The sequence below is a fragment of the Squalius cephalus genome (genome assembly GCF_949319135.1).
Source record: "Squalius cephalus genome assembly, chromosome: 7".
NCBI lineage: Eukaryota > Metazoa > Chordata > Actinopteri > Cypriniformes > Leuciscidae > Squalius > Squalius cephalus.
Genome location: NC_137128.1, coordinates 39,772,006 through 39,796,074, shown reverse-complemented (window position 1 = coordinate 39,796,074; position 24,069 = coordinate 39,772,006). Strand labels below are relative to the sequence as shown.

At 38.4% G+C, this 24,069-nt stretch overlaps 1 protein-coding gene across 1 annotated transcript in view; it reads right to left on the bottom strand.

Annotated features, from left to right (window-relative positions):
• ephb1 (EPH receptor B1) overlaps positions 1 to 24,069 on the bottom strand; it is a 225,201-nt gene that overhangs the window by 32,267 nt on the left and 168,865 nt on the right. The window contains exons 6-7 of the mRNA XM_079876294.1: positions 5,059 to 5,221; positions 169 to 277 (exon numbers count right to left, since the gene is read on the bottom strand). Coding sequence (XP_079732420.1) covers positions 169 to 277; positions 5,059 to 5,221 — 272 coding nt within the window. The remainder of the gene's footprint in view (positions 1 to 168; positions 278 to 5,058; positions 5,222 to 24,069) is intronic.

The window sequence follows — 24,069 nt, the reverse complement described above, 5'->3', positions numbered from 1 at the left end:
TTGGTATATGACTCCATTGCAGATATTTTACAATGTATATTTTTACATACGTTTTAAGTAAAAGGATGAACCGGGAACACATTTAGCTAGTCTGAACTCGCTCATGTCTTTCTGTCCTTGCGTGCACATGCAGCAGCCACATGTCTGGCTCCATAATGGCGAACTCACCTGCTACAGACTATAGATATGGCCACCAGAGACACGATGAAGACCACTCCAGCCGCGGCTGAGCCCGCAATCAGCGGCAACTGCTCCCTCAGCTCTGATTTATAGTCGTCTAGACAGAGAGAGACAGGATGCATTAGGCTACAGAAATAACTGAAATGGCCACTGCCTATAGAGATGAAATAGGGGATGAAAGAACGTAAACAAAACATTTCAAGAGAACCTATTCAGGGAAGCGTTTCATGGACTGCATGAATAGGAGAATGAAAGAGAGGGGGAGGCGGCACAAAGTCGTATGGAAAACGGAAGAATAGGAGAATGAAGAATTGTGAGGAGGTGTGGGTTTTGAAAGAAATAGAGGAGAAGGGAGAGAGGGATAATAGAGAGATACAATGATACAAAAGGAAGTGCTGAAACACGGCGGTCAGGTAATACTAATGCCTGTTGCTGACAGATGTCAACTGAGAATGAGTGATGGAAAAGGACAGATGGAATGAATAGAGGGAAGGAAAAACACTTAAGGTACACAGCTGAATGACAGTGACCAGTGAAGTGTGTGTGAGTGAAGTGTGTGTAAGTGAAGTGTGCGGCCCATCAGCACAGCAAATCCCACCGTTACAATCTAAAAACAACAAAGACGAGGATGGGATGTCCTTTCTCGATGTTCAAATACAGCCAAATCCTCACACATGAAACATCTGTGTGGTTTGGAGAAGCTTCTTTGAGGCCGTAGCTTGCTAAGCTACAAGCTTCTCATGATTTTAAGTAGCTAAATTGCAGTCATGCTAACTAATAGTTAGCTACAGTACAAACAAACAAAATGTGGCTAGCTACATGAAGCTATGTAAACATAGAAAGGTACAGAGAGAAAGAGAATATCAGATAGAATAGGAAAGAAAGCTGGGGGGAAGAAACAAGAGGAAGCATGGTGAATAGAGCAAGATAGACTGATATACATCATGATTTGTCATTACGTGTGTGACAGACAGATCTAATCTCTTGAAAAAGCTGCTAGCTACATGAAAAACTAATGAATTTCATTGCATTGTATGTAAACTTGCCATGTACGAGTTGCATTTTGCACATTACCATTCAAAAGTTCGGGGATACATTTCAAACAACTGATCTTTAAACCGCTAATAATAAGAAATGTTTCTTGAGCAGCAAATCAGCATATTATAATGATTTCTGATGATGCTGACAATTCAGCTTTGCCATCAGAGGAATGAATAAAATAAAAAAATTAAAATAGAAAACGGTTATTTTAAATTGGAACTACATCCCTGTTTACACCTGGTATTAAGATGCGTTTTGGCCGATACAATCACAAGTGGATGATGCTAAATACAGGAGTAAACGGAGTCCAAAATATTTTGAGCTTGTCTACTTTTGACCACTTCCAGGGGTAGTCGAAAACGCATTTGACCAGATTGCTTTCTTAGTGTAAACGCTCATGTGGTCAAATGCGTTTGAACAGCAACAAAAGACCTACTCTCTCTCTGCCCACTGACCTAATGTGTAAACATTACGGGGAACGCAAGCTTATTTTGTCCATTAGATTTAAAGATTTGAAAAAAAAAAACATTCATTTACCTGCCCATAGATCCCCCCCTTGAAGAAATCAGGACAGAAGTGTTTGAAATTGGACAAAAGAGATGGATTAAAACACCAAGTGTAAACTGGAATGTGTCTCCCTCGTCTACTTGTGAACCTATCGCCCAAAACACATCTTAATACCAGGTGTAAACAGGGACTATATTTCACAATATTACTGTTTTTACTGTATTTCTGATCAAATAAATGCAGCCTTGGTGAACAGAGACTTCTTTCAAAAACTTTAAAACAATATTCCCGACCCCAAACTTTTGAATGACATGTAACTTTCCACAAATAAGTTTTCTTTGAACAACGGTGTACTGAAACATTGCATATGTGTGACTGTGTTACTATGTGTGTCATAGTATACTAGATTTTAACAAGTGCACTGATGGTGGTTCTTAGCATGCTGGCTAAATCCATAATGGCCAACAGGAAGTAGAGCAGTCTCTATGAGCACTGGGCTTAAACACACCTCATTTAACAGAATAATTTCTTCGTCATTACACCTGGCTGTCAAAACGAGAGAGCGAGAGACTCAGGGGAGAGCATGTGTTGTGATTCTGGAGAAGGTGTGTGTGCGTGAGGTGGACTTCTCTCCCCCGTGATTGGTGCTAATTGTCGTAACGAATGTCGTGCCATGGCAGAATGCCAGTGGATGTACCCGTTAGCGGGCGCGGAGCAAATGCAGGCACTAATTACTTTAGTGAGTATGACGGCACGGAGACACCTGCACACACGCACAGGAAGTTTTGTCTTCATCAGTGTGACATCACCGTTGTCTATCTGTATATTGACTTAATTTGTTTAAGTGTGTAAATACTATTTGTCTGCACTGTGTGATGAACAGTATTGTATATGTGTGAGTCCGTCTGTTTTTTGAGTACATGTCTGTTCATGTATACTGACATGGGTAAATTAGTTGCATGCTTATGCATGTGTATTGCATGCTGGTGTGATATGCAGGACTGTTTTGTGTTCCAGTTTCAGGTGTTTGAAACTGAGGTGTTGCAAATACAGAAAACCAACACATGCATGCAGCAATACACACAATTAAAGGTCCTTGCACACTGAAGTCCGAAATTTTCGCATGCGTTTTTTCGTATTCGTGAATATTCGTGATTCGGTGGCTCTAAATTGTCAAAACACCATTCAAAATGCTTGCTACGGACGCGAAAAGCGCAGAAAATCGAACCTGATTCGATTTTTTTTTTGACGGACGAAAGTTTCGGAGGCAGTGTGCAAGCGTGATTGACATAACGTGAGGTCGTATTTATTTTTTAACGTGCGAAAATTTCGGATGCGAATTTCGGACTCAGTGTGCAAGGGCCTTAAGCCATGCAAATACTCAAACACACTGAACATGCAACAAACACAACAAAACTTGCAGTACATGCACAGACTGCACACAACTGAAACTGAAACACAAATCAAACATGTAAATCACACATGCAACATGCAAAACATAAACGCATATACAAATCATGCACACACTCACGCAACAAACATGCAAATAAGCCATGCATGTTTTGAGTGTGTATTTTAAATGCAAGTTTGTTGTATCCATATTTGTGTATGTGATGTGTGTGCTTATGTTCATTGTGTGTTTGTTGCATGTGTGTAGTGTGTGCATCCTGGATATACTGTAGCTCAAACAGTAGAATATGGTAGCAATGCCAAGGTCATGGGTTTGATTCCTAGGGAATGCATTAAGTGATAATATGTATATATTGAATGCAATGTAAGTGACTTTGGATAAAAGTGTCTTTAAAATGCATGATTGCAGGTGCAAAAAATGCATAAATTATAGTCAAGTAAGAGTATGGGCCCTATCTTGCACCCAGCACAATTGACTTTGGTCAGCGAAAAGAGGCGGCGTTAACCTAAGCTTATTTGGGTGAGTTTCTACCATCCCCAAACAATATCACTTCTCTGTGTTTTACGGCCCTGACGAGAACGTCTGTCACCTCGCCTGTGAACCGCTCCTGGCGTGCGCTTGGCAAATCCGCCGTTATAATAGCAATCCGCCATGGAACAAGCGCACCTGCTCTTAAAGGGAATGTGAGATGACACTCTGATTGGTTTATTTCACGTTACGCCCAAACCACACCTATGAATAATGAAGCTACTTCAGACCAACCCATTTTAGATTTATCAGTCATAAGAATCATTTATCCCGCTGGTATAATAGCAACAGCGCCCGAGATCCACCCACAAAGTTACTTGTGTTTCACGTTTGATACTTGCGTTTCAGATCGTTAAAATAGGTCCCTATATTTCACATTGTCTAACAACAGGGCCATGTTCACACATTAGACCTGTGTCTCTTTGTGTGTGTGTCCCAGATTGCCAGTGCAGTTCAGTTATATTAAAACCAATTTGACAGCAAAGACAAGGAGGGTTATGTAAAAGATGAAGCCTAAAAAATGGATGCGCAAGTGAGCTGGACAGGTAAACTATGTGTGTGTGTGTGGCTCCAGGAACTAGCCAGCTGCCTGGCGGATGTCTTTCTGTCCTGAGTCCAGTCCCTCTTGGCATCCATAGTGTGTGTGTGTGTGTGTGTGTGTGTGTCCCTGGCACAGTCGTCAGGCAGGATATGCTAGAATACAGATACAACGCCATTAATCAAACCAAAGCGATGGACAGAGGTTACGAGAGAGAGAGAGAGAGAGAGAGAGAGAGAGAGAGAGAGAGAGAGAGAGAGAGAGAGGGGGGGGGGGGTGCTTTATGTTTCTTGTTGTTCATTTTAAAGTTATCAACATGTATGATGATGTAAATCATCAACAAAACAGAAAAAGACTGAACTTGGAAAAAAATAAAACGCACCCCAAATGAAACAAACTGAATGTTTCCTTTGTGTGTGTGTGTGTTTTCAGAACTAATAAATGAAATGAGCCCTAAGACACAATAAAAACATCCACTCACTTCCGCTGAGAGAGAGTGAGAGAGAGAAAAAACAGAGAGAAAGAGAGTGAAGACAGTGTTAGAAAGAATGAGAAAGTTTGCTGGGAGGAACAAATAAGACAAAGCATGACAGACAGACAGACAGACAGACAGACAGACAGACAGACAGACAGACAGACAGACAGACAGACAGACAGACAGATAGATAGATAGATAGATAGATAGATAGATAGATAGATAGATAGATAGATAGATAGTGCAGCGTTTCTTTTGACACAACTCTAAAAAAAAATCTGCTCAAGGAATGAAATCACCCAGATCCAAAGAGTGCCTCCGCACACACACACACACACACACACACACACACACACACATTGGCGTGGGGGTTCATACCATCTGTGAGGCTTTGGAAGCACATTTTGCTGCTGTATTTGCCGAAACCAGCAACAGTCCTGGCTCGAACCTGCATCACATACATGGTGCCCGGCCGTAGTCCGTCCACACGAGCCGTATTCGTCTGACTCCTCACCTGTGTGGAGTTCACCTCAGACAGCTCCTGAGAGAAGACAGAGAGAGATGTACGTGCTTTTCAAACAATTACAGATTTCACACATTTGTTTCTCCCAGATAGCAATGAGACCAAATGGAGACCTTTGCTTAAGTCCATCACTTATCAGATGCTTCCCTTTAGAAAAAATACCCTAAAAATTGCATATTTGTCTCTTTTAGAGTTTCAGAAGAGATCTAAACATGTCACAAACTGTGCTCAGATTTCTCAAGATACCAATGTCTGCAATAACAGTCAGAGATCTCAATATAAGCTCAAATTATTCTCCAAATGACATTTTATATACATTTTTTAAACTGTATAGCTCTGTACACGTACTCAGTTCTCCAAAATTATTATAGGAGAAACATCTGAAATGACATTGATACCTAAAAGAAAAGAAAACTGAGCTCTCTATTTAGGCTTGTGAGCTATAAAAATGGAACCTCTGACTCTAAGCAATAACACGTTCCTTTTTGGAAGGGGAGTTTAATAAAATGAGGCTCTTTGAACAGCCGCCGACGAGCACTGATTCCATCAAAAAAAGGACATTTAGGAGCAGACGAGACAGTAATGTGTGTGAGTGAAAAGTGATGAGATTTCACTTTCTAAACTCCATCAACACCTCACCAAGAGAAAGTGTGTGCAAGTGTGTAGAGAGAGAAAGAGAGGGTGCTAGACTATAATTGGCGAAATAATTCATCCTGTTATCATAACTGTCTTTATTACATTAGAGCAGTGGTTCCCAACCTTTTTTCCAGGAGTTCCCTATTTTAACATTCAAAAGGAATTGTATCAAACTGGTAACCATTTCATCCCTACTTGTAACCCTCAGACTAGAGTGAGCTTGGCGACCCCTGGTAAATCTTTACTAATATATATATATATATATATATATATATATATATATATATATATATAAATATATATATATATATATATATAGACACACACAGATGCCTCATTAGTGGCTGTTTCTATGGGCCATCCCCCATATTGGAACAGTCAAATCCAAAAATTCGAGAATGCAAAAGACTTCAGCAGATGATTTTGCTAAACTAACACAATACAGCAAGGTGAAGGCATTAGCTAACATGTCATTAAAATATTACGATAGTATAAAAACCTGTAGTAATGAGTTCATACATACTAAAACACAAGCCAACAAATTCTCACCAGTGAAAGGTTATCCCATTTCTCCGGGAATTTAAATCTCAGCGTTTTCACAACCATAAGCTGCACAATGTTGTGGCATTGTATACATATCTATGGTCCCGACCCCAAGCATTATGCCTGCTACAAACTCTGCAATTTGGGCAATCTCACAAGATCAATTCAAATCACACATGGATCTAATAAACTCGGGTTCGCCATGTATTTAGACTGTACGATGATGGTACCAATTGAATCGTAGGCTACAACGCATGTTAGTATAGAAGAATAAAATGTTATCAGCATGCGCTAGTGGTAAACAAAAAGAGCAAGATGAATCACACTTTGTGGTTATGCTATCTTTGTTCGCAAGACCATGACAATGGCTGTCTTTGAACCTCTCTCACTGTAAGACGTAGGACCACCTTTCAGGAGCCCCGGCCACAGAAATTGCCACGATTGGTCGTCTTTTGTCTGGGAATGTGTACTGTGCATTAGAGTGCATTTTTAAAATAAAGAAATGGCATACTATCATTTTATTGTCATTTAAATATGCAATGCAGAAATTTTTCCACAGCAGCTTTCAAGTCAACATGACATCGAAATTGACCATTTAAGATCCCATCAATTTCTGATTGAAGAAATCTAATCCTTTCCTACATTTTTTCAGGTTGAATACCTCAATTCATTTGAGAATACAATCACGTTATGGAAGTGAAATGCGTGGTAAACAGTGTTTCATGTTAACCTTAAAAACCAGTCTCCTTTATACTTCAAAAAAATAAGAAACCAGAAAGCTTCCTGTTAATTTGGAAGAGATGAAAGGCAAAGGATACTTTGAGAAATATAGAAAAGCTAAATAAAAGAAAGAAAACTTACAGCACTACTTTCCACAGGACACAGAAGCTGATTCACCAGTTAATGTCTACTGATGCGGTTCCATTGGATTTTAGTTTGCACTCATCAGTCAGCTCAAATAAAAATGTGCCATGACATAAGACACTGAACAGATAAGAGTAAACCAGGATGAAATCTTGTGTGTGAAAATTAAATTACATTGGTTCATTTCAACTATAGACGGTTATAAAATGCAACAAATAAGATGTATATTATTATATTGATGATGTAATGCGTCACCTCAGCGTGTGCATCTGTTCAAACACTAAACTATACAGTATAATCCACTAGCAAGCAATGACACTGGTTTAAACACAGTTATCACCCATAATTATCCCAAATTATTATTGAAGATGACTTAACCCTCATGCTGCATTAGGACGTTTTTGGTCATTTTCAGTTTAATTTCTTTGACCATTTTGGCTGTTTTAATGCAAATGGTATGTAATTTGGCAAAATTGTGACTTTTTGGATACATTTAAAAATTTTGATCCCATGTTGCATAATATGTATAACACACACTGTGTAGATCAAATAGGAACATATAGCACCATAATGACCAAAAATGGCCCATTGAAACCCATTAAAACGTCGTTTAAAGCCGGGGCCGTCATTAATACATGAATCATGACTTATGTTGAAACATCCTTTCATTTTGAAGCAAAAGCATTATATTTGCATTATATAGTGTATTCCACCAGATGACATCACTACATAGGTATTCCCTATGGGGGGAAATGCACATTATTTTCCTGGTTTCCACTAGGGGCACTATTGACTGTGTTATGAAGCATTTTAATGGCTCAATGATCTAAAATGATGTTTCTGAGTATGTGTGGATGTCTGAGAGCAATGTGTGTCTGCGTTGACAAAAGTGTGTGTGTGTGTTTAGGGCCTAAATATAATACATGGTATTTAGGCGAGTGACAAAAATCATAATATCCATCCATCTATCCTTCCATCCATCCATCCATCCACCTTCTTCCGCTTATCCGGGGCCGGGTCGCGGGGGCAGCAGTCTAAGCAGGGATGCAAAGACTTCCCTCTCCCTAGACACTTCCTCCAGCTCTTCCGGGGGACACCGAGGCGTTCCCAGGCCAGCCGGGAGACCCAGTCCCTCCAGCGTATCCTAGGTCTTCCCCGGGGTCTCCTCCCTCTTGCGCCGACCGGTAGTCCTTCTCCATGGCCTCACCGAACTCCTCCCAAGCCCGATTTTTTGCCTCCACAACCACCCGGGCTGCAGTTCGCTTGGCCTGTCGGTACCCGTCAGCTGCCTCAGGAGTCCCACAAGCCAGCCAGGACCGATAGGACTGCTTCTTCAGCTTTACGGCATCCCTTACTTCCAGTGTCCACCACCGGGTTTGGGGATTGCCGCCTCGACAGGCACCGGAGACCTTACGGCCACAGCTCCGAGTGGCCGCGTTGACAATGAAGGTGGAGAACATGGTCCACTCGGACTCAATATCTCCAGACTCCCTCGGGATCCGGTCGAAGCTCTGCCGGAAGTGGAAGTTGAAGATCTCTTTGACAGGGGATTCGGCCAAACTTTCCCAACAGACCCTCACAGTACGTTTGGGTCTGCCGAGTCTGTCCAGCTTCCTCCCCGCCATCGGATCCAACTCACCACCAGATGGTGATCAGTTGACAGCTCCGCCCCTCTCTTCACCCGAGTGTCCAAGACATATGGCCGGAGGTCAGATGAAACGACCACAAAGTCGATCATCGACCTCCGGCCTAGGGTGTCCTGGTGCCATGTGCACTGATGGACACCCTTATGCTTGAACATGGTGTTCGTTATGGACAAGCTGTAACTAGCACAGAAGTCCAATAACAGAACACCACTCGGGTTCAAATCAGGGGGGGCGTTCCTCCCAATCACGCCCCTCCAGGTGTCACTGTCGCTGCCCACGTGGGCGATGAAGTCCCCCAGTAGAACGACGGAGTCCCCAGTCGGAGCACTTTCCAGCACTTTCCTCCCAGAGTCCCCAAGAAGGCTGGGTACTCTACACTGCCGTCTGGCCCATAGGCGCACACGACAGTGAGAGATCTATCCCCGATCCGAAAGCGCAGGGAAGCGACCCTCTTGTTCACCGGAGTGAACTCCAACACATGGCGGCTGATCTGGGGGGCTATAAGCAAACCCACACCAGCCCGCCGCCTCTCACCATGGGCAACTCCAGAGTGGTGAAGAGTCCATCCTCTCTCAAGGAGTGTGGTTCCAGAGCCCAAGCCGTGCGTGGAGGTGATCCCGACTATCTCTAGTCGGAACTTGTGAACCTCACGCACAATCTCAGGCTCCTTCCCCGCCAGAGAGGTGACGTTCCATGTCCCTAGAGCTAGTTTCCGTGTCCAGGGATTGGGTTGTCGAGGCCCCCGCCTTCAATTGCCGCCCGATCCACTAAGCTCCGGCCCCTTACGGTCCCTCCTGCAGGTGGTGGGTCCATGGGAGGGCGGCCCCACGTCGCTCCTTCGGGCTGAGCCCGGCCGGACCCCATGGGGGGAGGCCCGACCACCAGGCGCTCGCATACGAGCCCCAAAACCCCAACCTCTCTCCCTCTGTGTGTGTGTGTGTCGGTGGTGTAGGATGTGTGTGTAGGTGTGAATGTGTGTGTGTGCATTTAGCAAGAGAAAGCGCTTCTCACTGAATTGTTTTCTTTCGGTTTGATTTGGCTGAACAATGCAGATGTTTGTAGTATGTCAATTATATGAAACATGGTACCAACTGGTGGAAAACAGTAAAAAGTCAATATTTTACCCCAAGGCTTGGTAATAACAGGGTATTTGAATAGAAATTATGATTTTATGATATTATGACAGTGGGTTCAAAAAAGGATATTTTAATGGGTTTAAATAGGTGATAGGTTCCACAGTGAAAAAAATAAATAATATATAATAGTTTTATGGCAGTGTTTAGAGTGGACATTTTTGTCCCTTAATGCACTCAACGTTGTAAAATATATAATGAGGCATAAGGGTTCATTTTGTTATAAAAATCATAAAAACCATTGTAAAAATCATAACTTACACTGAACTTACTTAAGCTGGACAGTAATATTGTGATATATTATTATACAATTTTCTATTTGAATATATTTTCAAATGTAATTTATACCTGTGATGGCAAAGCTAAATTTTCAGCATCAAACTCCAGTCCTCAGTGTCACATGATCCTTCAGAAATCATTCTAATATGCTGATTTGCTGCTTAAGAAGCATTTCTTATTATTATCAATGTGGAAAACAGTTGTAGCATATTTTCAAAGAAACGAGTATGTGAAGTCAGCATGTTTCCTAAATATCTGCAAACATATTATGGTATATTTATGCTTTAGAACAGTCAACAAATTACATACAGCACCTTTAACATTTTTGAGGAGTCTTTCTTAGATGAATAGTTCAAAGTTCAAAAGAACAGCATTTATTTGAAATAAAAATATTTTGTAACTTAATAAACATCTTTAATGTTGCTTTTGATCCATTTAAAGCATCCTTACTGAATAGAAGTACTAATAAAATAAAAATTAAAAAAAAACCTTTTGAATGGTAGTGTACATACAGTATTTACCATTTGTCCCTACTTTACCTGCCCGAATACTGTTATGATCTATATATGTCACATTTTTTCTGTGTCTGTTTTGTCAGTTTCTTTTACCTTTGTTCTGTGTTTGTGTTGTGTGCGAAAGCAAAAACTGCCAAAATGAAACAATATTTCGGGAGTAAGAAAAAGGAGACCGATTTAGTGAAGACTCTCAGATACAGAAAAGCAAGACTTGCTGCAACATTCAATTTAGTTTTCAAGGTCTCATCAAAATTCACAGCAGCACGACGCTGAAAGCCCACGCTACACACGAAAACCCCCACTGTGATGGCCGAAGGCGAAATCTGTTTCTTAACAACTGCAACATAATAACAATAATCAGGGGGAAAAATAACAGTGATATTAATAATTGAGGTTCATATTGTGTATGATTGACATGTGAAGGGGCAGGAGGTTTTGGTGTGTTGTCAGTAATTTACCAAACAAGACGGTGTGTCTAAATATGTGTCATCCTCACGGTAGTGAATGAGCAGAAATGAAAAGAGTCTGCACCTGACATCATCCCAGCCATAAAACACACATGAAGTGCACTAGAGCGTTGACATATAAATAATGAAGGACACTCACTAACACCATCATGACCTCACCACTGGGCCATCAATAAATAAGAATAGCTAGTGTCATTTAGGGCATCAGATCAGATGAACAGTGTGTGTGTGTGTGTGTGTGTGTGTGTGACGGAATCTGACATTCTTTTTTTAAAGGAATGCTGTCATCATTTACTCAACCTCAAGTCATTCCAAACCTGTATGACTTACTTTCTTTTTGTTGAATGATTATTTATTCTACATTTTTCCATTCAATGAAAGTAAAAAGGGATGGATGCTGTCAACTCATAAAACATCACTATAAAAGAAGAATGACTTGTGCACAATATAAGTATTATATTATAATACTATATATAACATAAAGCTTATGAGTATTCTGAAGTCATATGACAAATTTGTGTTAGGAACAGATTTCAATCAATATTTGCAGAAATACAAGATTTTGTGGGTGAATAATAGCCCCTATTATGCTTTTTCGAAGATTACCTTTCATGTAGTATGTTAAAGTTCTGCAAAGTTTCAAATATCAAAGTGCACGATAAATGGAGGTATCGTCTTCAAAAAATCTGCCTGAAACGAGTCCTCAGTAATTCCAGCCTTACTTCCTGCAATAACCTACAAATTAGGAACAAATTAGGAAAATGCCAGCCTGTTCTTCAATGATTTTCATTGGCTACCTGTGATCAACGTTTACTTTGACCTGCCCTCAATCATGTAGCTGAAGCCTGGAAGGGTTTGGTTTGGTTTGTGTTGGACATGTCAAGAAGATGCTGTTTTCTGTGAAAGCAAATCCACTTTGCATGCGTTTCCAAAGGATGAGGACTTGATACGGTAAAAACAACACCATCGTTACTGTCCGTAGACCAAATCACAACAGACTGGGTCATCTGACCAATCAGAGCAGAGTAGGCTCTCGGAAAGAAGGGGTTTAGAGAGACTGAATCCTTGTTCGAATAGTTTTAGAAACTGAGATGAAGAAGAAGAAGAAGAGATGAACCTGCAATGTATATTGTGAGAAAAATAAAATGTTTTTAGACCTTGGATGCATGTAAACCCACTGTAGGAGACCTCCAGAACTAAAATGGGAGCCTTTAAAACAGCATAATAAGGGCACTTCAAAAGCAGAAACCGGTACTCAAAATAGTGTTTCCACCTTAATTTGCATACCCCATTACCTCTGGGGGTTTATTAACCCTTTAAATGCTTTGCGACAGATCACAATCTGCCTTAAAACCTGTCAGAAACACTGCTGTTCTGGAGATTAACTAACCACAGTGCTGAGTGACACAAATTAACACGATTTAAAAATAAATAAATAAACAACAGCTCTTTTTAATGAGCAGAACAAACAATCTCAGATTCTGTTTTGTGATTTCTTAAAGACTCTCACGTCTTATCAAGGATGCCTTTGATTGTGGGCAAACAAATTAATCTTAAAGAAACTGCAAAATGTCCCATGTGAATATGTTCAGAATCAAATACTAGCATACTACTTATTGCATACAGCTCTTAGAACATGGTATGCTTCCCCTGGACATTTAAAAACAGTAAGGGAAAAATTGTTGTATGATTTGATCAAGTTACATGTTTGATTAAGCAAATGTTTTTATTAATAACAATATGATTTAAATATTATTAATAATATTTTATTATTCAAATATTAAAATCATATTTTAATTCTACTTAATTTACATTTTATAATAATTTTTCATTATTTTTTTTAAAGTATTCAATTACATGAAACAATTCTGTTATTTTATTTTGCATCTAATTTTGTGTATACAAATAAATTCTTAACTGTTGGCATTCTAACCAAATAATGAAAAAGAGATCATTGTTAAAAATCAGTTGCTCTTGATTTGCTCATACTTCAAAATTAGTAAGCATAATATGGTAGTACTATTCTGAACAGCCAGTGTGCTGCTTTGCTTTACATGTTGATCTGGCTACTCTTCCCCCGGCAGTGAAACCCTCTCAGGGGGCGGCCCACTCCCGCTGTCAGTCAAATGGGGATTATGGGAAGTCCCTCCCCACTTCTAGCACCTCAAGATGGTGTGGAAAGTGGGAGGGGCTTGTGGCAGGCAGCCAATAGGAGCGGCTGCCAAGGCAGACAGACACGGCTCTCAGCAGGTCCTCAGTGAGCAGTGGGACTGTTTTGGCAGGAGCAGGTGTCACCGCCATAGACCAGCAAAGCAATCTGTCCTGCTGAAGGGAGTTGCCTTTCTTACACACACACACACACGATCACACAAACAGGGGGACGGGGCTGGTGTCAAATCAGTCCTTCTGTTAATGGACCGTGGACCGCATACACACACGCCATCTCAAACATCCTCCAGTGAACATGGCACGGCTGGCAGTGGCAAAGTGCCACTTCCCCCAACTGGGTGGCACATGCCACCTCTGCTCGCAGGATGGCAATACCACCTGGTAAGACCTATGAAACACAAAGGCAGTACTGGGGAACATTACTTTAAAAGAATATATTTGCATAAGCTGCTAAAGCTGTGTAGAGAATCACAAATTCAATTATAAATTCAATTCTGATTCATAGGGGTATATTTCAATATGCACTCTTCCTGCTATCACTTTTTTTTACTCAAATTACTATAAAATTTACAGATAATAAAAAAAAAACAGCAAGTAACACTGAATTAAACATCAAATTTTGATGCAGAGGTACTAAAATAGTAGCCTGACGTCGTCATACTCAGATTCTAGTCAGATTGTGAGTCTGATACTGCTCCATTGGGCTGTGATTATGGGGCGTGTTTCAACCGAACCAGGAAAGAAAATGCCTCTGCACTCAATTGGATAGACCTACAACCAACCAGAGCAACGGAGTAAGTGACGTATGTTCTTCATTCATCTTTCCGGTCGACAAATGTCTTGATCTCGGTTCTCTGTTCCTCTTTTAAAATGAATGCGCTGTCGATATCTTCTATAACAGACGCGATGGCGGAATCTACACATGATGTTTCATAAAGTTCGGGAGGAGCACGTTCAAATAATCAATCCAATCAACTTGTCATCAAACAATTACCATGTCTACCCTATCAGCATGAGAGGAAGCATATATTTATTCACTCTGTCAACTCACCTAACATTCCTTGACAGTTTTCAGCATCCCTCCACTCACTCTCGGCTTGTTCTTCCACAGCCAGGAATACGGGGGGAGTACTTTGGGTTCGGGCCGAATACCGATCCCAGAGCCCTCTCCTCGGACAGTAGGCTACGCCAAATATGCATTTATTATATCTGACTTATTTGTAAGTGTGAAATCTCAATTCTCCAGCGGCAGAATCTTTGTTGTAAACAAATTCAACCCAAGCGCTCTTTGGTGATGTGGATGATTACGCTACAGTTGATCATCTGTCCATCATCGTATAAAGCCCACCCTGACAATTTGATTGGTCCGAACAGCTTTGGTTCGGGCATAATAGCTCCTCAACGGATCAAGTCCAGACCGAACTTCCCGAACTAAAAATGTTGTGGGCGGGGTTATGTTCGGCTGGCATCCAGGCTCCTAAAATAGTAAAATATGCTACAATATTCTTTGTTTTATTTAAAACAATTTTAACTGTACATTTATTTTTGTATGCAGCCTACTAGAGATGCTTTTGTTGTTATATTTATGATGTTATCTTTTTATTGCATACAATTCAATGCACACATTCACAACTCAAACAATCTGTTTCACTTTGTCGATGGCGATCTGGCACCTTCCTAAGTACAGTAAGACTAAATTTATTTTGGATTTATTTTGGATTCAAATAAAACATAAAATTTACATTTTAAATACATTTCATATAGAGCTGCACGATTCTGAATAAATTGAGGAATCGATTCTCCCACGATTGTTTAGTTGAACAGACAACTGGACATAATAACATGTCACATGGTTCTGGCGAAATTCATGGTTCAGTTAATTGCTGCTGTCTATTTAAAAATGTTTAATTATTTTGAAAGAATAATTTTAAAAACATTGGTTTGAATAAATGGTATACATTCGTGTTTCATTAATGGATGAATAAGCATTTTTGAACGAATCTTGATAAACGATTAAATGACAAATAAATTTTTTAACAGTCACTTGTCGCCACCTAGTGGTGTAGAAAATTTAATCGATATAATCGTTATTTGAATTAGCAAGTTACTTTCAAAAGGTGATTTGCTCTATTTTGATTGCCACCGTTGACAGTGTTTATATCTAAACTTTCCATACAGCGGCAGCGCAAACACAGATTTGATTGTTTGATTGTGATTCTGTAAAAGATTTAATAGACACCGGCGAATCGTTGTCGTTTAGGAATGCGATCGCGTGGGTGTTTGAATCGAGATTAATCGTGCAGCTCTAATTTCATTTAAAATATATATTTTTTTTTTACTTCAAATTATTATTATTTTATTAAAAATAAACAAAAGATCCCAAACAACACAGTCAATAAACATACTTCCAAGGAGTCCTGTGCCAGCCGAGAAAATGCCATTATGATGAATGAGAATGCTTACAGATAGGTATTATAGACTATTGGTTACCTGGATCACTGATTTTGAGATTCTTTCCATGGATCAGACTTGCACTGAATGTGTTGAGCTATGGGTTCAACTCTGTATTCAGCACAGCATAGAGAGAATGCTGAGATTGAATTCATTCAACTGAAACAAAACCTTGTATTGGCCTTGTGTATGGTTTCATATCTTTTTAATAACAGCATCGCTTTCCAACTGACTGCTGGGTTACACTTCCTGCTACACGTGCTGCATAATGCTGACAGATTCAAAGAAATATTTAGCAACAATCAAATTCAATTTCAAAATATGAACTCAAGTTATTATGATGTGGCGAATCCACTGATTAATTATTCATTTGCTGATGTGACAAAATAAGATCAAACCCATTCTAAACAAAAAAAAAAAATTAGTCATGGATAAAAAAAAAAAAAACATAACCATGACTTGGTTGAGAAGCACTCTAGTATTGTTGCATCAAATAATAATTTGTAAACTATAACGGGAGCAGTCTAGTTTTGTCGCGACTAGCTCACTTCCACTATAAATCAACAAATCTGTTTACAAAGTGTTTGCAGAATTGTGAGGGATGCAGCTGTACGTGTCGCTCGCTCTCGGTATAGAAGGAGTGTCTACAGATAAGACAGAGAGAGAAGTGGCAGCAAGCACAGGAGAATCACAAAGTGCTGGAGGCAGAGATCAAACAGCGTATGTGGGCTTTTATGGATTATGATTTTGCCGTGCGTGGGCTTGTTATTATGGAGCGTTCTATTAGAGAAATGTAATATTGTAGTATTGTTTATGAAGACTAATGTTGGCATGTTAACTGAGAGATATTCTGAATGAAGCACAATGTATTTTTAAAGATGCCAATATGAGATGACTCATAATTCTCTACCTCTGGGCTGAAACCAGCAAGCCTGAAACCAAACACACACACACACATACACACACACACACACGCACACGCACACGCATTAATTCCATTTTTATTGCAGTTAATGGAGGCCCTGACCTTTTAAAAGCAAGTTATCTTCTGTGTCATGAAACTATGAGAGACAGAGATCAGAGAAAAAAGACAGAGAGAGAGAGAGAGAGAGAGAGAGAGAGAGAGAGAGAGAGTCTCATAGAGATTCCAATTAAAATTTAGCTGAAAATATTAGGATCAAATATTAGATTGAGCAAATTGCCCTCTATGGCAGTGGGGTGTGGAGACAACTGACAAATCCAAACCAAGAATTCACAAAATGAGGGAAAACATCCAACTGAGATCCTGCATGCAGAACTCTGTAAAAAAAACATCCTACAAGGATACAGCTCACAACAAATAATGCATGCAGGGCAGAATTAGGCAAAATATCCACTAATTATAAAAGGGCAATGAAATTCTGGAAACATCTCAAATTCAGTGACCCTCACTAATACCATTATAAGTGCAATACCTAGAGCTGAGCAAAGAAACCAATCCCTTCTCTCAACTGGTCCAGAGCATACTGACCCTCATCACACTGATTCTCTGAACCAGAACAACACTGCCAAAATTATTCAATTAAACCAAATTACAGCACAAATGAAACACAATTACATCACTGATTGGGAAACTCAAACACAACAACAAAGTCAAATGCAATCCTATTTGGGCCTATAGAGAGAATACACCATGGCAGACTATCTGACACACAAAAAACTAAGAGCCACCTTGACCAGGTACAGACTCAGTGAACACAAGCTAGAGACAGGAAAACATGGCTGCCGCAGGAACAGAGGTCGAGTCCACACACACTGTGATCAGAACAAAATCAAGATAGAGCTGCACTTTTCTAACAGAATGCACACAATACAAAGATATGAAGTGCATACACCGCACTTTTGAAACACTATCAAACAATGAAAAACGGTCCTTCCTATTAGGAGAACACAAGGACTGCTGTGTGTTAGCAGCACAATACATGTCTGCCACAATATAAGAGACAGTGAATGATCCGCCTGACTTGATGTTTCCCTCATCTAGCTAAAAATGTGTTAAAATGTTACACTGTATTTCCTAATTTTATTCTATTTCACTATTTAATTTTGCACTAACATGTTATTGTACTTTACATTACAAACGGCAATACAAACGTACAGATTTAGTCATGCCAATTAAGCAGACTTAAATTAAAATTGAGAGAGAGACAGAGCGTGGCAAATAAGGGATTGTAATTAGACTTAAATTAAAGGTTACCTGTCACATCTGAGACATGAAAATGATGTCTTTCTTTCATTCTTCATTACTTTTCCAACTCCATTTTTTTCACTCATTCATAAAACCACGCTTATGAAAATTGTCACACTAAATTGTAACAATTTAAGTAAAAACTAGAGCTGTCAATCAATGAAAATTTTTAAGCAAATAACTTAAATGCTATGGCAATTATCAAATATACTGTATTAGGGTACATGATTAAGTGTCTTCAGTCCAGTAATTGTTCATCTTGATTCAAGATTGTGTACAGCAGATTGTGTGTGTGTGTGTGTGTATATATATATATATATATATATATATATATATATATATATATATATACACACACACACACACACACACACACACACACACACACACAATCTGTTGTACACAATCTTGAATCAAGATGAACAATTACTGGACTGAAGCAACTTAGTCTTACTTGATTATCCATACATTTAAACTACAGAGCTTTGACCATATAACTAAGCATTTTAATATCATATTACTTAGACATATTATTGGAAGATATAGAGTGACAAATTATATTTATATGCATTTTTATGATCTATCAGAATTGCATAATCTGATCTATCAAATATACCCAACAAAAATGCATATGCAACTTTTTTTTTATTATTATTTTGTCTAAAGGTTCAATGAACTTCCAAATAAACCGCCCAATAAAATGTTAAAAGATTATTTCATATGTGAGGCTTTACATAGCTTATGTGAAACTTTTGAAGTAATGAGTCAAAAAATTGCAGCCAATGTAAATCTGTGCTTCAACTGTTCAACTGCCGGCAGGTCATTTGAGTTTGACACAACTCTCCGTCGGATCAGATTTACACTCCAGCAACAGTTTTTGCTCACCGGGTGAGGGCTAAAGCTGATGGTTGCACAGGGGTTGGCTGTGACCCACAGCTTTCAGATTCCCAGTACGGATGACATGGGTGAGATGCAAGTGCATGCAGGTGTCTGGTCTCAAAGCATTCAGGGTTACAGAGCTGAAAGTTTTACTGCAGTAAATAAACCACAGAATATGATGGCGTTAGGGGAAATGTCTCTTCCAAGAGGCTTTTAGAGAGTGTTTTATGCAAGCGATGATTTTAATAGCCTGGTCACATTCGCCTAATGGCAGAACTCGGATACACTAGGCATTTTTATGAGATTGCAACTTACCATCCCATATCTGTTTGTAAATGCCGGACAGGGTCGTGGAGTTCAGCGTAGCTGATTTTAGATCTCTCAGGCTTCTTATTACCGGAGCACATCACAACATTTAGGGGAGCACAGGAAATGTGGCGGCACTGGGCCAGACTTCAGCAGTTCTCCATTAGCCTTGATGATTGAGGTTAGAAACTATGAACCCTTGCCCCAGAAAACCAGCACTACATCTATAAGGGTCCAGGTAGTTATCTCACCCAGTATGGGAGATGCAGCGTAGCCTTCTGCGTTACTGGAAGTGACAGCTTCTGCTGGTAATTGACAGCTAAGTTGTGGCAGCCTGTAGCTCTTTTGAAGGGAGTTGGGAAGTTCTGTGGAGAGTCTCAGCAAAGGTGAGAAACTGAAGCCCCTCCAGCAGTGAGCAAGCACAGCCACAAAAACTTATAGTGGAGAGGTTAGATTAGACTGGTGGTTCTCAGAAGATTTCGCTTCAGATTTACGTTTGACATTGGACATCAAGATGTGATGCAACACAAGACCCTGTTTAATGTTTAATGTAGTCTGGTTTCTATTTTGTTTAATCGTACATCTTTTTGATTATGGTTTATGTTGCTGTTTTTCTATTATGATTATGATTCAAATTAATAATAATAATAATAATAATAATAATAATAATAATTTAAATACTGATATAATAATAACAATATAATAATACTATAATATAATTGATAAATCTGTTTAAAAATATGGAAAGCATTGTCTGTCTTGTAATAATATCCAGTATATGGGCCATTCTACAGAATTGGTGCAAACTGCTGTCCCACAACCAAAAAAAATAATAAAAAAAATAAAACATTTTAAAACCATTTAAGTATTCAAATCTTAGATGTTTACTAGGATACTTCTATTATCTAATCATTGAAACCAACAATAATATTTAAAATATCAGTAAGCTTAATTAATATAAAATCATCATTTATTGTGCACTGTCAATTGGGAGGTGGCTCACCTGAAACCAAACCCCTAAATATCAACTTATAAAAATGATATTGAAATAATTTTTGCATTGTTTTTTTCCATTGTTGTTTTTAAAAATATCTTTTTTTTTTTTTTTTTGGTAAATCATGAAACTTTATGTAAAAAAAAATGTGTCCCACATTTTCATGTCACTAACAAAACAGTGTATGTTTTAGTCCATTGGCTGAGACGGATTTTGACTACACCCCTTTATTTTTGATCAGGAAATATTCCCGTGTCCCTCTCTCTCATAGCTACATAGTGAGTAGATATGGCCCATCATTTTGAGGTAAATGTGTTCAAAAGTCTAAAAATCTGTGTGTAACTTTAAGGAACGTCACTATCAAACACATTTTTTTTAACTGCAATTAAGCAAACTTTTGTCTGTGTTTTTCTATAAAATGTAGTTTTTAACAACTGTTCAGAACTGTGCTTAACCATGTGCTGATTAGCATCTTTGAGCTAGGCTCAAAAGTATCTAAAATTGTGACTACCGAAACAGTCATGTTTCTATCATTAGCATTTTAATGTTTTAGTAGTGTTTTAGTATGCGAGTTAAAATTCTGTAATTTGATGTGGTTGCTACCAAAACATTACTTTCACTACTAATTATCAGCTATGATGTTATGATAGTGTTTGGTTCAGTGTATATTCAAATGACTGAATCCTTATAACTTTGAAATCAGTATGATTAACTTTATGCCTTTTACAAAGAAAGATTGGATTCAAAATGCAACAAATCTCAAAAATTACACTTGAAATATTGTTCAAATTGTAATTGCTATTGATTTACCTGTGAAAACTTTATAATAAAACAGCAAAAAATATATTTACAAGGTAGATGTAAACAAAATCTAAATAGGTCAATATAACCCTTCTTATTAAATTGTGTATTATTGTGGTGTACTAGTGACAAATTTGGGGAGGAAAAATATTTAATATATAATAACATTTTCTGAAAATACAGTATGAGAACTAACTGCACAATTACTACAAATATGTACCTTGGATATTATACAATTTCCATACATAACATTTTCGGAAAAATACACATATGGGCTGTAGATTGGCCCTATATATATATATATATATATATATATATATATATACACAAACACACACACACACACACACACACACACACACATATATGCCTCAAACTCCTAGTTACTGCTTATTAATAGTTAGTAAGGTATTGTTAGTACACAATCTCAGCCTGTGTTCATGTATTGTGTGAGGACTTTTGTGTTATTTCCTGTCTTGTGTTTTGTAGTTTTTCATATTGATCTGGTACAGAAAGGCAGGGACGAAGCTGAGAGAGAATCCAAATGCAAGTACTACTTTAATAACAATACAAACAGGTAACACAGGGCAAACAAAGAAACTCAGGACAGGAACATGGTACAGCAAACAACGACTGACAAACCACAAGAGAAACACAAGGGCAATTTATACACAGGCTAACAAGGGGTGTGGTTGATTGTCAAGGGAACACACGAGGGTAACCAAGGGAACTAACAAGACACACCTGGAGAGACTAATCAACATGAAACTACAAAACATGGCACAAGACAGGAAATAACACAAAAGTCCTCACACAAGACATGAACACAGGCTGAGATCGTGATTAGTGACAGAAGGATTAAGGAATGTAGAATATCGTCATGCAGACAAACCATTAATATATGCTTTATAAATACTAATAAACAGTAATATGCATGCTAATAAGAAACTAGTTAAAAGTGAGAATTAAACCCTAAACAAAAGAGTTACCATATTAGTATTATTATTATTAATTTGATTACAATATTGTTGAATCTATAAAAAAAAAACTAAATATACATAAAAAAGCATTTTCTTTTCTTCAAAATATTAATATTGACATAGTTATAATAATAATAATAGAAAAATAGCACCAGAAACCAAAACAATGTAAGGTGAAAAAAAAAAAAAAAGCCAGACTAACATTAAACATAAAAATATGATTTTGTGTTGGGTCGCCACTTGATGTCAGTGTATTATTTGTATATATTATAGGAAATCCCATTTATCTTTGAAAACATTAATTGAAAAATATTATTGATACATTTAATTAAAATATTTATTTATTATTTTACATACAAATATTTTAAAGCTAAATAAGTTTTAGTTTCTCCTGTCCGTGACCCCATCAGAAAAGATCTGTTTAATGTTTGGGTTGTGAAAATAATAACCGGCTGAGTTACTAGAAGATAATGAGAATTGTAGCAACCAGTAAGCTTGCTGGACCTTTAGGCAAGAGAAGCAAGTACAGAACATCTGTTCGCAGAACTGATTCAACCAAAGACACTCTAAAGATAAAACTCCCTTGTTTCGCAAATTCAGAGTCCCTGTGCATGTACAGTATAACGTTACATGGATTTCATTTGCGAAGTCTAAACCAAGTCACGCACGTTCAGGTTGGCTTTGCGGCTGCTTAGAACACGGTACAAGATAATCACATACAGCTGTGAAACTAGATCACGTGCGATGCAAAATGAGTAGCAGGACGGTTTCAATTAGAGCTGAAACTTTAAATCTTACCCACAGTTCTCTCCTGCAGCGTGTGCATGTGCCGTCACATTTTTATATTTCTGCTGACTGCTGATTTAGCCACCGAATTTGATCTCATGCCTGAAAAAATGGACTCAGGTTGTCACGGTGGCTTGGAGAATAAGCATCTGCCAGTCCTGCTGTCAAGCGAACCGTAAAAAGACCCTCGAGCGGAATTGCGCTGATCTCATCTTGACGGATGCAGTGCAAGGAGCTCGACTGGAGCTAGAATAATGTATTCACACATATGACTCCTTCACCAGGTGCTCTACTTCATTATTTATAATCCGACAGATGACCGCATTCCTCGTCCTTTTTTTTTTTTAACTGGCTTTGTAGATTTAAAGTTGAAGTGTGTCATTTCTGAACCATTAACTTAATTTCCAACCAAGTGATTCTTGGTTGGTGAACTGGTTACTTCATCTTCTGTTCGTAACTATAAAATAATATGAAATATTTCATATTAGATGTTTAATATCGGCATATTAGAATGATTTTTAAAGGATCATGTGACACTGAAGACTGGAGTAATGATGCTGAATATTTAGCTCTGTCATCACAGGAATAAAATGCATTTAAAAATATATTAAATTAGAAAACAGTTTCTTTAAATTGTAATATTTTACAATACTAGTGTTTTACTGTATTTTTTATCAATTCAACTTTTGAACGATAGCGTATAGGTAGTGTATATACTTCTATTGGGGAAAGTTACTTTTAAAAGTAATGCGTTATAATAGGTGCTATTCCCTTAAAAAAGTAACTAATTGTGTTACTTATTTACTTTTTAAGGAAAGATAACTTCAAAGTATGTCATGTTTGCATTACTTTTTCTCACCTGGGCTGGGCTTGTTTGTTTGTTCTGAATAACAAAAAAAAGTTCTATTTTTGACAAATGCAAAGGCCCTTTCACACAAAAAGTTAAATTAATAAGCCTCAGGCTGAAGGCTTTTAGGTATTTTGTAGTAACTTTACTTGAAACTTGAAAAGGTAATCACGATACTTGTAATGTATCCAACTACACCCTACATTGATAGTTACCAATGTAAAATGGATATATGAAAAAGTACACACATCACAGTTAATCTTTCTGTAAACATTACACTTGCCCTTCCCTCTGTCTCTGATTGGTTCACTGAGTGGCAGAAGGGGCGTGGCAATCCATAGCA